The 17,535-nt window shown below is 44.2% G+C and overlaps 1 protein-coding gene and 1 long non-coding RNA gene across 4 annotated transcripts in view; one reads left to right on the forward strand and one right to left on the reverse strand.

The window, feature by feature from the left end:
- LOC310849327 overlaps positions 1–17,535 on the reverse strand; it is a 344,819-nt gene that overhangs the window by 185,976 nt on the left and 141,308 nt on the right. The window lies entirely within an intron of this gene.
- Positions 1–17,535, forward strand: part of FAM135B (family with sequence similarity 135 member B) — a 164,205-nt gene that overhangs the window by 119,778 nt on the left and 26,892 nt on the right. For all 3 annotated transcript variants that reach the window (XM_083748984.1, XM_083748985.1, XM_083748986.1), the window contains one exon: positions 14,933–15,086. In XM_083748984.1, the coding sequence (XP_083605110.1) occupies positions 14,933–15,086 (154 nt within the window). The remainder of the gene's footprint in view (positions 1–14,932; positions 15,087–17,535) is intronic.

Genomic DNA, 17,535 nt, shown 5'->3' on the forward strand with positions numbered 1-17,535 from the left:
AGAAGCCTTAGAAAGGTTTAAAGAGTTTTGTGATAAGGTTAAAAATATGCATGATGCTGACATAGATTGTCTTTGCACAGATGAGAAGCCAATTTTTCTTTTACAGGAGTTCCAGAGGTTCCTGAAGAAGAAAGGGATAAGACACAAACTTGCTAGTTCCGAAGAAGCTTGGAACAGATGTGTTTGTGTTAGAGTGAACAAAGAATTGCAAAAGGGAATGGAAGCGCAATTGCTTAGTTCACATTTGCCACATGAGTACTGGGCTGAGTCGCTAATGTCATTTTGTTATACGTGGTTGAGAAAGTTTTCAAAAGAGTTGTGAAGTTTTCCTTTTGAGAAACTGTTCCACAGAAAACCTTCTGTTGCCCATTTCAAGGTTTTTGGGTCTCATGTGAGAACAGAAGCTCCAGGTGGAGTAAAGAATGCCAGAGGCATTTTTGTGGGTTATGAAAAGGGTCTCTACAGAGTAATTTTGTCTGAATCTGGAAAGGTGATTCTCACAAAATTTCTAGAGAGTGCTCCTGAACAGGAGAGAGTGATTGTTCACACATTTCCCACAGGAGATGATGATAATTCTGATGATGATGATGATGTTGATTTTATTGAGTTCAGTAGTACTGATGATGACAGCGATAGCTCAGACAGCTCAGTTGTCACAGTCACTGAGAGGAAATCTCACATAATGACTAGACCCTCAGAAGAGGAGGATGAACCACTGTTTACAATTGGTACTGGTTCTCCAAAGAGTCCAAAGGTTGAACCAGAAAGCAAAGAAGAGCAGCACCTCTTACGTAGGTCTGAGAGAGCAACGAAGGGTGTACCACCCAAGAGGTATTCACAAGAGTTTGCTAACTTAGCTGTTGCTGTTGTAAACGACCAAGGTCAAATTGAAGCTGTGTCTGAGTCAGAGACAAAGACACAACAGAGAGTTGCTAACCAAGGTAATGCAGAAGCACTCATTCCTTGGAAGTCACACAACCAGAGAGGTACATTGGTAAAACCAGTGGCGGGTAGTTCCAAGGGTGGAACTGAAACAACAGGGGAGTGTTATAAGTATAACAACTGTTTGTTTTCTTCTCTGGATGACGCTTTGCTCGCAGCACGCATTGATACTTTAAGGGGAGTTTGTTATTCTAAAGCAGCAATGCAGCAGCAAGCAAAGGCTCTAGCAGCTCAGTCTGCTGCTTGTGGCTGGAAAGCCAAACAGGAAGTATGTGTCTGTTTGTTGAAGAGAGCAGACATCTTTTACTGTATGACTGCTAAAGACAGGAATAAAAGCATGTAGTTACATTTCTGTCTGTGTCTGATTCCCCTCCCTGGGGATATGCAGGGAGCAGGGAGGAGGAGAAGCAGTTGGTGTGTTTTTCTCACAGCCTGAGGAAAATCGCCGGAACGGACCTCGTATGTTTTTCCTCCCGGGAGTCGCCGGAGGGAGGTCAAAGGAATCCAGCCGGTGCCTGAACAGATAGGCACATACCTCTGAACGGGCTAAAATTCCAACACTTCTAGCACTCTGTGCTCGTTGGCTTTTAAGTGGTTCAATGATGGTTGCCGTTTTCAGAGCCAGGAAGGAATTTCTCCTCCAAACAGATTGGCCCCGTTTGGAGGTTTTGTTTCCCCATAGCAATAGGCACAACTTTGGCAGATAAGGCATTGGGTGGAATCCTTCTTGTCTAACAACATGTGGTGGTTGAAGTGGAGCATCGCCTCCATCTTAGAATTGTGCAATAACAGGATACCCTGTTAGAGGGGTCTAGTAGGACCATAAAGAAGGCTGATTGCCAAAGAATTGGTGCTTTGAATTATGGTGCTGGAGGAGACTCTTGAGAGTCCCATGGACTGCAAGAAGATCAAACCTATCCATTCTTAAGGAAATCAGCCTTGAGTGCTCACTGGAAGGACAGATCCTGAAGCTGAGGCTCCAAGACTTTGGCCACCTCATGAGAAGAGAAGACTCCCTGGAAAAGACCCTGATGTTGGGAAAGATTGAGGGCACAAGGAGAAGGGGACAACAGAGAAGTAGGAGGTTTCTATCTCAAAGCCAAGGTGTGTGGCAGATGGGCCATAGAGCTTCCTTCAGCAACTTGGGAGAGTAGACCTGCAGCTTGCGGGTGAACCGCTAATCCTGGGCTTGACTCTGTCATGCGACAGCCCTCCACCAGGGGAGTGCTGTGAGGGATATACACCCAATGCCTAAACCATATCCAACCTACATCTGGAATCAATAAAGTTGTAGCCAATTTTTTTAAATCCCAGAATGTCATCTTGCCCAGTTTGTTCCCCTTCTTGACTCGGGCCTTGCTCCCTAGGGGGGAGGTGGGTCATTGCGAGTGGGTCCACAGTGTTAGTGGGGAAGAGGAAAAAAATAAGAGCCAAATACTGAAAGAAATCAGGTGTTTCCAAATATAATTGTTGAAGGGGTTGCATAAACAGTATATTTTCCATTCCCACATGCCCTACCAGATGTTGACTGCAACATCAAACCACCCTGGAAATATGGTCTAGAGAGAGAGAAAACACAGGGAGAAAAGAGTCCTGCTCGGTTAGACCAAAGGTCCATCTCATTCAGCATCCTATGCCCAAGCCTATAAAGGTAAAGGGACCCCTGCTGATCATTAGGTCCAGTCATGGCCGACTCTGGGGTTGCGGCGCTCATCTCGCTTTATTGGCCGAGGGAGCCGGCGTACAGCTTCTGGGTCATGTGGCCAGCATGACTAAGCCACTTCTGGTGAATCAGAGCAGTGCACGGAAATGCCGTTTACCTTCCCGCCGGAGCGGTACCTATTTATCTACTTGCACTTTGACGTGCTTTCGAGCTGCTAGGTTGGCAGGAGCAGGGACTGAGCAATGGGAGCTCACCCCGTCACAGGGATTTGACCTTCTGATCAGCAAGTCCTGGGCTCTGTGGTTTAACCCACAGTGCCACCCGCCTATAGGAAGCCCACAAACAGGACCTGAGTGCATCAGTGCTCTTCCCATTTGCGAATCCCAGGATCCAGAGGCATAGTGTCTCTGGCACAGCATAATGACCTACCAAATAATGGCAAACTGCTCCACGATTCATAAAATTTCATTGTCCTTGCCTGTAAATTGCTTCAAGGCTGGAGGGTGAACTATGAATAATACAGGAGGTGCCTGCAGCAGCAAGGGAGCAAAAATCAGGGAGAGAATGGGATATTTATGCTAATCTCCCCCAGTTATCCAGACGTTCTTTGATGCACAGCAGTGAATTGCAGCAAATGAGAGCTGTTTGCTTTTTAAAGCAACTTGCCGAACAAAAGTTTGGAATACTTGTGATTGCTGGTTCAAAAGGCAGAAGGAGGGAGAAGAGCTTGAAGAAACATTTCCCTCTACTTGTGTTCCCCAAGCAGCATAGTGTAGATTGCAGCCACTATCCAAATCCAGACCATGTGTACAACCCACCTAGGATTGCCAGATGTCAGGGACTGGCTGAGGAGGAGAGATGGAAGTTGCTATACCAAGAACATCTCAGAGAAAGCATAGAAGAAGATTTTGATTCTGGATTCTGGTGGTAGGAAGCTGGTCACAGAGAGAGAGAGAGAGGAGGGAAAGAGCTGGGAAGTACTGGAGGCTGGGAGCTTGAAGGATGATGAAGAGGAGGAAAGAGGCAGCTGCCCCAGCAGAGACAGGAATCACACTTGTCCTTTCTACCACAGAGCAACTCTGACAGCTTCTCTGCTGATAGCTTGCAAGACACCCTCCCAGAACAAGCTGTAAGTTGCATATTTTTGAACAGAGAGCCAGGTAGAAACAGAGAGGGTCCTTGAGGCTCACCGTAGACAGAGGTGTGATGACCTGTGACTCGGGCTCGGGCTCGGAACCAGAGGAGTCTCGGTTCACACCGGATTCTCTGCCTCAGGCGGCATCTGAACCGAGTCTGGGGCCTGATTCCGAAGAGCCCCAGTCTGCACAGGTTCCCCTGCAACAAGCACCAGCTGAGCTGAGTCAGGGGCCTGAGACTACCCTGGCTCCAGATGCGGAGATTACCTCTTTGCCCGCTGCTGGGCAATCGTGTACAGCTGCTCCACTACCAGTTGGGTCAGGAGAGGTTGAGGTGGTGCCTGGGTCTAGTAACCCACCGACATCTCCCGAGCTGCAGAGACTCAGGTCTGAGAGAATGAGAGACCTGAGTACTCGCAGGAGGAGTGCTCACCTTTGGGTGAGACACGGAGGTGAGTCACCGGGGGATCAGGACCAGCTGCTACCCCGTCAGAGATAAAAGGCTGCCGGACCCCGCCCCAGGTTGCAGGAACAACATTGCTGCTTGCTGGAACTTGCCTCAGACCCTGTGCCAGACCTAGCCTGGTTTCCTGCCTTGGCCCTGTTGGACTGACTCCTCACAGAATCCTTGGATTCGGGACTGGACCTGGACCGCGTAGCTCAGGTTAACCTCCGGGCCCAGCACAAGAAGGATGTCTTAATACTAGGATAGGGAGTGAAGGAGGAGCTACAAGCCAGTCTGGGCAACTGCTTCTTTTAGACAGGAAGAACCTTTGAAGTTTCCATGTGTTCTGCTTCCTTAACCTAGAAACTAAATGTAAGTTAACCGGTATTTCTCTGTCTTTCTCTGATCTGCGAATGACTTGCTTGGCTTGTCAGCTCCCTGACACCAGGTTATTTGTATCAAAGGTTTAAAAAGGAGCAGGGTGAAGTAACTGTGACTGCTGCATAGGCAAAGGACCATAGCTCAGTGGTAGAGCATCTGTTTCACATGTTTAAAAATGAGCAGAGGAAACCTCTAGTGTCAAGGAGTTCCACAGGACAGGGGCTACCACACTAAAGGCTTGGCCCCTGGTAAAGGCCAGCCTCAGTGCCATTCGTGGGACCACCACCAGTGCCCCACCAGAAGACCTCAGGTGGGGTATAAGGAAGCAGGAAGTCCTTAAGGTACTTTGAGCCAAAGTTGTTCCAAGCTTTGTGAATTTGCACAAGAACCTTGACCCTGTCGTGATCAGAAGTTGATCACCAGTGCAGTAATCCCATTCAGGGCATTTTAAGGGATGGTGCATCTGACAGCAGACCAGGAGATTGGCGGAGACAATCCCTTCCCACACAATTGCTTGTGATTCATTGGAGTTGAGGCTGGAAGCCACGGCCGTCTTCTAGATTGAAAGAAACCAATAAAGGCGTCCGTGAGGAAATGTCAGATTGACTGTAAGGCAAATAAAGCTGGAAAGGTTGGAGTCATTGATCACTATCAGGTGACAGGGTGGTATTTCCTCTCTGGTGATTGCTTGACACTATGTATAAGTTTACTCTTCTCATCCTCTGCACATTTACTCATCTTCTGCAGCCATCCTTTTCGTTTCCCCTCCTTTTCCATGGAAAAACAGTGTGACTTGAAATGTTGCGCAGCTGGCTTGATTGCATAGCGCTGCTCTCCTCCAGATGTCAAGAGGGTCTCTGGAGTGGATACAGTGGGTGGACGTTGTTCCGTAGCCTGACAGAATGCTCTGTCCCTCGCGGATCTTTTGCAGGAAGATATGTGAAAATGTCTTCCGAGAGTTGCAGCTCTTTGCAAGAATTGACACCTGAGCTGAATCTATGGGTCTAGGGAGGTAGCTTCAACCTCACTGTCTCCAACAATAGATGCTGCAGAGTGCGAATTCACAGCACAGGTTATGTGACCGAACAGCATCAGGATGCTCTCATTGGGATGAGCAAATCTGCCTCCATTTCTGTTTGTTGTTTTGCCTTCTTGAATGCTGGCATTTAAGGGAGGCACAAATATCCCGGTTCTTGTTCCTAATACAGTGGTACCTTGGTTCTCAAACTTAATCCGTTCAGGAAGTCCGTTCCAAAACCAAAGCATTCCAAAACCAAGTGCGCTTTCCCATAGAAAGTAATGCAAAATGGATGAATCCGTTCCAGACTTTTAAAAACAACCCCTAAAACAGCAACTTAGCATGAATTTTACTCTCTAACGAGACCATTGATCCATAAAAAGAAGGCAGTAAACAATGTACTGCAGTCACACAATCGATCAGTAGCTGAACTGGGTTCCACACAGTCACAAAAACAAAACAAAAAGAGCCGCAAAAACAAAAATGCAAAACAAATAGCAAAAACAGACAGACCTTAGCGTGACACTCAAAATGGAAGTGTGGCACTCAAAACGGAGCATGTTTGGCTCCCGGAAAAAGTTTGCAAACCAGAATACTTACCTTTGAAGTGTTTGGGTTCTAAGTTATTTGAATACCAAGGCTTTTGAGAACCAAGGTACCGCTGTAGGGCTTTTTTCTTTGCAAGTACTCTAAGTGAGTGTGAACAAACGATAAGTATTGTGTGTACACTCCATGACAGCATGTGCAAAATACTTGTGGGTATTCGGTGAACCTGCTGTGACCTTTGCCAGCATCAACCTTGCCCTGCCTCCCCATTGGCTCAACTGGGGCAAATGGGAAAAGCAGTGGCTCACATGATCTAGCTCTTCATTAGCACATCCTTTCTTGCAGTTCTTCCTGAGACTATGAGTTCCAGAATTATCTTCAGGAATGTGTCCATCTTCTTGACAATCTCCATTTGGGCCGTGACCTTTTCCCACCAGCCATGCCTCTAGGACAAGGTTTCCCAAACTTGGGTCTCCAGCTGTTCTTAGACTACAACTCTCATCATCCCTAGCTAGCAGGACCCATGGTCAGGGATGATGGGAGCTGTAGTCTAAAAACAGCTGGAGGCCCATGTTTGGGAAACTCTGCTTTGGAACAATGCTACACCCTGACGTAACACCATTGTGGTTGCGGCACTGTGGGAGGACTTGGAGTTGGAAAGACATCCCATCCAGTTTGCACCTAAAGGCAAACCGACCAAATTGGTGCACTCTGAAATGATACTTGAACCAAAATACAACTATCCTTTCAAAACTCACACTTCTCTGAATTTTGCAGGGCAGTTCTCCAGCCAGGTAATGTGTACAAAATTGTGTATACTGGGGTAAAGCGTGTCTAGAAATGCATATGTTAGTGAAAACAGATTACAGAGATGCATTGTATTATTTTCCCTAGCCTACGCACATTTTAGGCTGCCCAGAGTGGGTTTAAATAATAAAATTGTTGTTGTTGTTGTTGTTACCTTACTCTAGTACAGTAGTACCTCGTTTTACGACCAGGATCCATTCCGGAGCCCCGGTCGATGGCCGAAAAGTACGCTGGACAAAGTGCCATGTCTGTGCATGCAATTCTGTGCATGTGCAAGTGGCGAAGCTGGAAGTAACTCATTCTGGTACTTCCAGGTTTGCCGCAGACGTTCAATGGAACAGGCGCTTGATAAAGCGGACACTAGACGAGGTATATGCATTTTGGCTGGAGAATTGCATTATAAAATGCCGAGAAATGTGAATGCCAAAGCATGGCTGTATTTCAGTTCCCCTATAGCAGGGGTAGGCAACCTAAGGCCGGGGGGCTGGATCCGGCCCAATCGCCTTCTAAATCCGACCTGTGGACGGTCCGGGAATCAGAGTGTTTTTACATGAGTAGAATGTGTCCTTTTATTTAAAATGCATCTCTGGGTTATTTGTGGAGCATAGGAATTCGTTCATATTTCCCCCCTCAAAATATAGTCCGGCCCACCACATGGTCTGAGGGACAGTGGACCAGCCCACGGCTGAAAAAGTTTGCTGACACCTGCCCTATAGTATCAGGAGGTGTACATTGTTGCTTCATTTTTAAATGCAAACTGAATTTCCTTCCCCACCCCTATCCAGAACTTTGGCTTCAGCACCATTGAAAACTCATTATTTTGCCTCCTTTTGCAAAGCAATACAGTGCTGGGAGCTCTGCCGAGAACCAATTATTACAGTCCTGCTTCCCTCCTTCCTTTTAATCTGCTGCTTCAGAAGCTGTCAAATAATGAAGCTGTGCCCTGATGCGATGATCCTCACTTACATAGAGAAGAGACCAATTTTGTTTACTCGCTGGGGAAAATGTTCCGAACTCCTAATTAAGCGGAAAGCACTGACGCTGCTTTGGAGATGTCCCTGCCACAATCATAATGTTCCGGGGAAACAAGTGGGAAAATTACGTGGGGTGTATGTGATGCAGTGTTACATGAAAGTACCATATTTTTTCGTGTATAACACGCCCCCATGTATAAGATGCCCCCTATTTTTGGGGACCCCAGATTAAGAAAATGGGGGGAGATTGCCCAGAGTTGCTGAGCTTTTGGGAGAGGATTGCCCATAGATGTTGAGCTTTTGGGGGGGCAGAGTTGCTGAGTTTTTTTTAGGGGGTATTGCCAAAATTTGGTCATCCACCTGCCCTATGCTGCCAATCACGCACATCGTTTGTCCCCTCGCAGGCAGAGACCACCAATCCCATGCCCAATTGCAGCAGCGGCAGCCAATCAACACCAGCCCTTCCCACAACCACCAATCCCACGCCCAATAGCCTCAGACAATCTTAGCTCGCGGCAGCAACCAATCCCACATCCCCACTATGCACTATCCGTGTATAAGATGCCCCCCCCATTTTTAACATTAATATTTAATTTTAAAAACCCTCGTCTTATACACAGAAAAGTATGGTAACTCGTTGACTCGTTGCACTGGTGAAATGTTTTGCACTAGTGGAATGTTGGTGCACAAGAGGATGCATAAACAGGATGCCGGTAACTGCGAGTGCAACAGTTGCATTGGATTATGTTGTTGTGCAACATTAAAACTCACCCATCTGCTACTGCGAAAGCCACTTATTTATTTATTTATTTATTTTTACAGGCACCTTTGTGTTAGCGGATGGAGAATGTTGGATAGAGCTCTGTGTTATTGATCATATGTGGAGCTGTGGGAAATTTTCTTTGAAGGTCAAGTTGATTAAGGTCCTTTAAAAAAGCTCCCAAAATGAGCAGCCAAGTCATGGGCTGCATATTCAAGCCAGCATGGAAATTCAGACCATTTCCTCCCTGCCACTAGCATCTATGTCATAGTTCTTACTGAATTATTGAGGGCTGGTTATATAGGGTTGCCATATTTTTAAGAGCAAAATTTGCCGACTTCTACTTTTCACTATGGATCGCTGTGACGACTCTCACTTTAAATATCCCTACTATATGTAGGCTATAGGAGCTGTGATATAAGTGGGTGGCACTGTGGTCTAAACCACTGAGTTTCTTGGGCTTGCTGATTGGAAGGTCGGCAGTTTGAATCCCCACAACGGGGTGAGCTCCTGTTGATCTTTCCCAGCTCCTGCCAACCTAGCAGTTCAAAAGCACAAGTAGATAAATAGGTACCACTCCGGTGGGAAGGTAAACGGAGTTTCTGTGCGCTGCTCTGGTTTCGGTGTTCATTGCGCCAGAAGCGGCTTAGTCATGCTGGCCACATGACCCAGAAAAACTGTCTGTGCACAAACGTCAGCTCCCTCGGCCTATAAAGCGAGATGAGCGCTGCAACCCCAGAGTCGTCTGCGACTGGACTTAACTGTCAGGGGTCCTTTACCTTTTTACTATATGTAGGCTATAGAAGCTGTGATATATTGCTGGTAGCCTTGTTCTTAACCTTCAGCAACAAAATAATAGTAACAATAATACACAGGACTCAACTTCATTGGATGCCCACGAGATCTAGAATTAGGAGAGAGGGAATAAAACTCTCTATCCACTTTCTTCCACACAAAGCATATTTTTGCCACCTTTCCAAACCATCTGTCTTAAGAGGCATTGTGAACCTCAGGGTGTGTTCCTGCAGAGGAGGAGGTCAACAGCATTGACGAGAGACCTTCCTCAGGAAATTACACCGAAGGAAAGCAAGAGTACACTCTGAAATATGGCATTGTGAATAGACACTTCTTCCTAATTATTTCTTTTAATAGCTCTTTCAAAATTGCTTCTGTTGGGAGTAAGTAATTTGCCTCATTTGAACATAGCACCGCCACTTTATTCCTCTGTTACTAGTCATTTTACAGCATTCTGGTAATGACCTGTCACATTATAGAAAAGTAGTAGATCAATAAACGCAGGACAGGTTGGTAATTAAAATGATGCAATGCACATCTTGAAAGTTCATTTGTGATTCTATAATGGTGCTGTTCCAAGGTGCTTTGTGCATGTTTTATGATAAACAATTGGGAAAGGTATTAATTGTCTGTGTGTTCCTTGTAGATGGCCTGTACATTTCTTAATTTGTAAGTAAGGGAGGGGGAGAGGTCTGGATATAACTCTGCTCTGAATGGCTCAGTAAAAAGGAGATTGGACAAATTCAAGGAGGAGAAAGCTATCAGCAGCTAATAGCCATTATGGCTAAGCTCTGCCTCCACAGTTATGCTCTAAATACCAGTTGCTGGAAGAGAGAAAGAGAGCTTTTGTGCTTGAATCCTGCTTCCAGGTTTCACACAGGTATCTGGATGACTGCTGTGAGACTAGATGGATCATTGGCCTGATCCAGAAGCCTGTTCGTATGTTACAGATAGGTAGCCGTGTTGGTATGCCATAGTCAAAACAAAAAATTTCCTTCCAGTAGCACCTTAAAGACCAACTAAATTAGTTCTTGGTATGAGCTTTCGTGTGCATGCACACTTCTTCAGATACACTGAAACAGAAGTCACCAGACCCTTCTATATAGTGAGAAGGTGGGGAGGGGTATTACTCAGAAGGGTGGTGGGAATGGGTGATTGGCAGATAGCTGTGATGAGCCTGTTGACGACTCTTAACGACTGCAGTAGGTCTTACAGGAAAAAGCAAGGGGTGAGAAGGTGAAAAATGGCTTTGTCATGTATAATGAGATAAGTTCGTATGTACTTATGATAACTCATGCAAATGTTACTGCTCCTTTCCTGGCAGATCTCTCCTTTTGTGGTTGAACCGATTCCTGAAATTCCAATCCAGACTGTGACTCACACTATGTCAGGTTGAAATAATTTATGTCACACTGACATTTTCTTGCTAATATTCACAGAGGTTTATGTATACAGTGTAGCGATAGCACGTAAATTCAGTGCCGTTCGCATTCTAATGTGAGCCTGTCCATTTCATGCTTCCCAAAACGAAAGGTGAACCAAAGGGCAACTGTCCTTCAAAATTCACGCTTCTCTGAATTTTGTGATGTAGCTCTCCATCCCAAGCATATGTAGAAGAAATAATAATAATAATAATAATAATAATAATAATAATAGGAGCAAATATGCAGAGAAATGCATACATGAGTGAAAATACCACAAAAGTGTATTGTATTACTGGGAGCTGCTTTCCAAACTTTGTGTGTTAAGAGAAATGCGCCCTAACACACTGGGAAATTTTGTTGGCCCAGAGTGAAACAGAATGTCCGGATGTCTGAAGATTAAAAGTCCTTTGAATTTAAAGTGTTTGATGGCACTTTAATTCAAAATTCAAATTTGAAAGTTTGGCTAACGATTAAAAGGTTTTCAACTAGTGCTATGCTGAAATCACATCCAAACATTCTCAAAGGGGAGAGGAATCTCAGTGAAAATCTCACAAAGGGGATATGTATTTTTTATTTTTATTATTATTATTATTATTATTATTATTATTATTATTATTGCTGGACTCGGCTTACTTCTGAGGTGACTGATGCTACAAATCATTCAGATCATTGGTCCAGTGCCCTGCAGCCTTCCTGGCTTCACATACTTCAGTGAAATCCCGGAGGGTGGGGGGAGAGAGACGCCTTTCATAATACTTTTTCAGGTAAGAAAGTGCAGGCAGGCAGGGAATCTCACCATTGCTGGATAAATATTGGGAGAGATTCAGTGTTGCACTGTTACAAATGTTCCATTAGTGCAAGAATTTCTACTTGCCCAATGGAATCATCTCCCTCTTTTCCCACTCCCTATACCCCCCAAAGCCCATTTTGGTGGGTGAGGGGGCACACCATGGGGGGAGGAGAAGGCGCTAGTAAAAGTCCTTGTGTGTGTGTCTGCTAGCAGGACCAGTTGTTGTTGTTGTCGTTTAGTCATGTCCAACTCTTTGTGACCCCATGGACCAGAGCACGCCAGGCACTCCTGTCTTCCACTGCCTCTCGCAGCTTGTTCAAACTCATGGTGGTAGCTTCGAGAACACTGTCCAACCATCTTGTCCTCAGCCGTCCCCTTCTCCTTGTGCCCTCAATCTTTCCCAACATCAGGGTCTTTTCCACCGGGACCCTAATATTATATTCCAAGGCACTTCTTCATCTTCCTCTTCCACAAGAGGGCATTAACATGAAAACAGGCATTTTCTGCTCCCAGTTTGTGGAATGCTCTCTGTCCAACCATCTTGTCCTCTGTCGTCCCCTTCTCCTTGTGCCCTCAATCTTTCCCAATATCAGGGTCTTTTCCAGGGAGTCTTCTCTTCTCATGAAGTGGCCAAAGTATTGGAGCCTCAGCTTCAGGATCTGTCCTTCCAGTGAGCACTCAGGGCTGATTTCCCTAAGAATGTATCTAAATTCAGCCCATTCACTGGAAAAAAACCCAGACACTGTGCTTGACCACCTTGCAGTGATAACGCAAGGCCAAAGCCCCAAACCCATAATTATTATTTTTTTACAAAATTCTAAAAGGGTCCTGAGAATGAGTCAGAACAATGAAAATGCCTTTCACAGGTGCAGAAAGCATTCAAAAAACTGGAGGATGGATTTCAGAAAAGCACAAGTTTTCACTGCTGTAAAATAACGCATCCCCTATTCCGTTCCTCCGTTGTTTATTATCTTGTTTCACAGCATTTTGAACTGAGACAAGCTGCAAACATGTCCTTTAAAACGTTGCCTTGTTTTGCAACCACACTGCATTAAGTTTGAAAATTAGGTGGTGTTGTGAATTGATGACTTTCGAAACAAAATGAAACATTTGGTTGCTGTCGTGGCTTTTCTAAACAATCCGAGGGTGGAATACGACCTCTTTGCAGCGTGATAAATACAGCGAGAAGGAAGAAAAAAAAATGACATGTGGGAATTGTGTCTTTGCTGTAATTCTCTCTCTCTTTACGCATTGCTACACAAGATACACTGACACATGCATGTACACACAAGTGCACACAGTTCTGGGCTGTAGGGGAACATCTTAGTTTAGAAGGGAAGATAGCATAGTAGTGTTTTATTAAATCACAAATGATTGAGATATAAAGAGAGGGAGGGATTGTTTTGCTCCTATTGCAAGATAATAATAATAATAATAATAATAATAATAATAATAATAATAATAATAATAATAATAATAAATAAAATTTATTTATACCCTGCCCTCCCCAGCCAGAGCCAGGCTCAGGGCGGCTAACACCAGTAAAATTACAATAAAAGCATAATAGGACAAAAAAATCAATTTAAAATACAGGTTAAAATACTATTTAAAATGCAGCCTCATTTTAAAAGTAGCTGATAGAGCAAGACCATAAGGAGAGGAAAACATAAGGGTCAGACTGAGTCCAAACCAAAGGTCAGGCGGATCAGCTCTGTCTTGCAGGCTCTGCGGAAAGATGTCAAGTCCTGCAGGGCCCTAGTCTCTTGTGACAGAGCGTTCCACCAAGTCGGGGCCAGTACTGAAAAGGCCCTGGCCCTAGTTGAGACCAATCTAACCACCTTGCGACTTGGGACCTCCATGGGACCTGTCATTTGTGGACCTTAAGGTCCTTCGTGGTGTATAGCAGGAGAGGCGGTCCCATAGGTAGATCACCATAAGATCACCAAAATGACTGTGATTAGCAGCTGATTCAGAACGGATGAGGGACACAATGCTCCAGAAGCTATCAGAAGCGGCTCTCTGGGTGAAGTAGATCCCCTGTACTAGTATGCCAGCAGGAGGGTTATTGGGTTATTGTTTCTTACAGGGTAGGGGAGACAGTAGGGAGGTCATCACAATCACCCTTAGTCTTGGAAGCACCTGGCATGCAAAATATTGGTTTAGCTAAACCTTGGTGTTGTTCTCCAAGGGAAGTCTTTTTAAGCCAACTCAGCCTGGAACTATTGTAAATCGAGCGTTGCAATACTGGTGGAATTAATTGGTGAATTAATTGTATAACCCCAGGGGAAGGTGAGCCTTTTTTATTCTCTTTCAATATACAGTGGACGCTCGGGTTGTGAACGTGATCTGTACGGGAGGCACGTTCGCAACCTGCAGATCCGGGTCTGCACACACACGGGTTGCGATTCGGCACTTCTGCGTATGCGCAAAGTGTGATTTAGCGCTTCTGCACATGCGTGACCACCAAAACCCGTTCCGGTACTTCCAGGTTTCGGTGCGTCCATAACCCGAAAACACACAACCTGAAGCTTCTGTAACCTGAGGTATGACTGTATATGTACTTGCAGTTTTACCTGGTATACCTCCCCCAAAAGGCAACTGTTTGAAATACGCAAGCAAGCTTGAAAGAACACTCTGCTGCCATTGTGGTTCAATTATAATACTGATTGGGTGAGGATTCTGGCAGCTACCCTTAGTGGAAGGATAGAAAGAATTCTGGACTGGAGTTATTTTGTTCTTGTGGAGGTACCAGCATGTTGGGAGATGGAGCGAGACTACAGAGGGGAATTCTGGATGGCTGCCCAGAGCTAATGGTGTCTTTTTGTTTGGCATGTGGCGTATTATGGCTCCTGTGAGCAGAAATCAAAAATGGAATTGCTGGAATGTGGATAACAACAGGGGAAAATATTTCACACAGAACTATGAAGGCAAAAGTTGAACAGACCAGTGGTTGCAAACATAAATGAAAAGCAAGCGAAGGATCAACATCAGAATGGTTTATTGACTAATTAAGAAATGCAATGTGATACTAGATGATCAGCACTCTGCAAAATTCAGAGCATGGGAAGTCACCCAAAGATATATAATTTGGCATTTATATTTGGCTTTATTTGATTGCTTTGTAATTTGGAATGTTTTGATGTGGTTTTTATTGGATCATTAAAATGGAAAACTTAATAAATATTTCTTTTAAAATGAGCGTTGCGATAATCTGCTCCTCTTGTCCCTTTCTCTCTTCCTTTCTCATGCAGGGTAGCTTTTATGTGCCCTCTGAAAACTGCATGCAGCATGCGCACAAGTGGCACAAAGACCTTTGCCTCCTGCTCCTCAAGGCGTATCGCGGACTCCACATGTATTATGCCTTCATCACGAAGGAGATTCCCAATTTGCCGCAGCTGAAGTTAGGTAAGAGGACAGCCGTGGCCTGAGATCTGAGCACGTGGACCGGTTCTCATGTTCAGGTGACCTGAAGCCGAACAAAATGACTGATTCTGCCATACCAATCTCCCCTCTTTGCTGCCACAAGGAAACTGCTTACACACATCAGTCCAGTTACCTTGGCAATGGGCTCACAGCTTCCTCTCCCTTTTGTGCTGTTTGGAGCACCTTCAAACAACCATTAAAAGGGAAACTTTTTGCAGGGGACACCAAACCCCCATATTTCAGTTTATCCCTAGCTTAAAGCAGGTCACACTTCTTGCTGCCACAACCCTTTCACCACCCACAATATAATGACAATAATGCCAGCCTCCCTGACTGGCTTATATTGTTCTATAAGTTCACAGAACAATATATTGTTCTATATTGTTCTATAAGTTATATTGTTCTATAAGTTCACAGAACAATAAACCTTGGGAATTGTTGTTGTTTAGTCGTTTAGACATGTCCGACTCTTCGTGACCCCATGGACCAGAGCACGCCAGGCACTCCTGTCTTCCACTGCCTCCCACAGTTTGGTCAAACTCATGCTGGTAGCTTCAAGAACACTGTCCAACCATCTCGTCCTCTGCCATCCCCTTCTGCTTGTGCCCTCCATCTTTCCCAACATCAGGGTCTTTTCCAGGGAGTCTTCCCTTCTCATGAGGTGGCCAAAGTCTTGGAGCCTCAGCTTCAGGATCTGTCCTTTCAGTGAGCACTCAGGGCTGATTTCCTTCAAAATGGATAGGTTTGATCTTCTTGCAGTCCATGGGACTCTCAAGAGTCTCCTCCAGCACCAGAATTCAAAAGCATCAATTCTTTGGCAATCAACCTTCTTTATGGTCCAGCTCTCACTTGGGATTACAATCTATAAATAACTTATTCTGCATGCCATTATTCTGATTCAGTGCTGTCTTATCTGATTCAGTGCCATCTTTAAAGAGCTTTCTGTTGTTGTTTTTTTAAATAATATTTATTGCTTTTAATGATTACAAAAGAAAAGAAAGGAAGACAAAAGAGAAAAAAAGACAATACAATACAATATATAGACAATACAAAACACAACCTAAACCCATTAAACTAAACCCATTAAACTAAACTAAACAAAACCCAATCCCTAACCCTAACCCTAAATGAAAAAAACAAAAACAATTTAAAAACATACATCACATCTTTTCCATACTCTATCTTTCATTCCCTTGTTTCCTCGACCTCCTCTCACCTCCCTTTTTGTATTCCACTTCTGTTAATTGTTTCAGCAAATCCTTTCCATCTTTCTCTATTTTTATCATATTATAAATAACATATTTTTTAACCTTATTTTCCATTAAAACTAAAATACTTATATATGCTTAACTCCTTATAACATTTCTGCTAAGGCCATAAAATATCATTCCACCATTTTTCTATCACTCATTAATTTTACAATATTTCTATATATAAACTTTAAATTTTCCAATCTTCTTCCACCATCTCCTCTCCCTGGATTCGGATTCTGCCAGTCCTTTCCGTCAATTCCATATAGTCCATCAACCTGGAGATCTTATGTCCGAGGCTCTTAACTTTTTTCCAGGTCCCTTCTGCAGGTCTTCTTCATATTGTTTAATGCTAAAGAGCAAATCTCGGGAAAACTCCAACCTAACAATACTTTTATTCCTTCTGGACAGGTCAGCCAAATTTCCATAGTTGAAGCTAAGATCCATAGAGGGACATGTTTCAAGATTCCTCCAAATCCAAGGGCCCCCAAAACGCCAATCTCCTCCAGACCCAAGTCCATGTCCCAGAAGTCAGTTAATCCCTGCATAGAGGGATCTTTCCAACTTTCCTTCTTCAATCCGAGCCGGGATCCAATCCTCAAAATCTGACTTTTTCTAGATTCAATCATAAAAGGCCTCAACTTGTAGTCCTCAATTTGCTTCTGTAAGACTAAGGATCCCGCTTGTATTACTTTAGGTAGTTTCTCCTTCTCCTCCACAATTTGTCCTGCCAAAATAGTTTCTTGTACCAAGTCCTGAATTATTTCTGTGTTGGCACTCACTTTTTGTCTCATATTAATCACTTTCTGTTCCAAGTTATCAATTTTAAAAGTCATGTCATCGGTCTTCTTATGAAGCTGTTCCAGCGAATAGCTTATCTTACATAATACAGTCACTATTGCTTCTCCTGTCAACATTTTTAAATGGTCCAAGGTCAATCTCTGGTTCTCACAATTCCTTATCTTGCAGCTGGTGATTCCTCAGTTACACTCCTGTAACAGTTTCAAAAGCTCCCTCTAGAGGGAAACAGTTTCCACTTGTATCAATCCTTTCAAACACAACTCAAACCATAAAAATAGTTTCAAATTTCAGTTACTTTTCCTCCTTTTTAAATGCAGAAGAGGACAATGGAAACAGTATCTTTCTCTTATTTAGCTAGCTGTCAAATATGTTCTGTTCGC

Source organism: Podarcis gaigeae (genome assembly GCF_964106915.1).
Source record: "Podarcis gaigeae genome assembly, chromosome: 7".
Classification (NCBI taxonomy): domain Eukaryota; kingdom Metazoa; phylum Chordata; class Lepidosauria; order Squamata; family Lacertidae; genus Podarcis; species Podarcis gaigeae.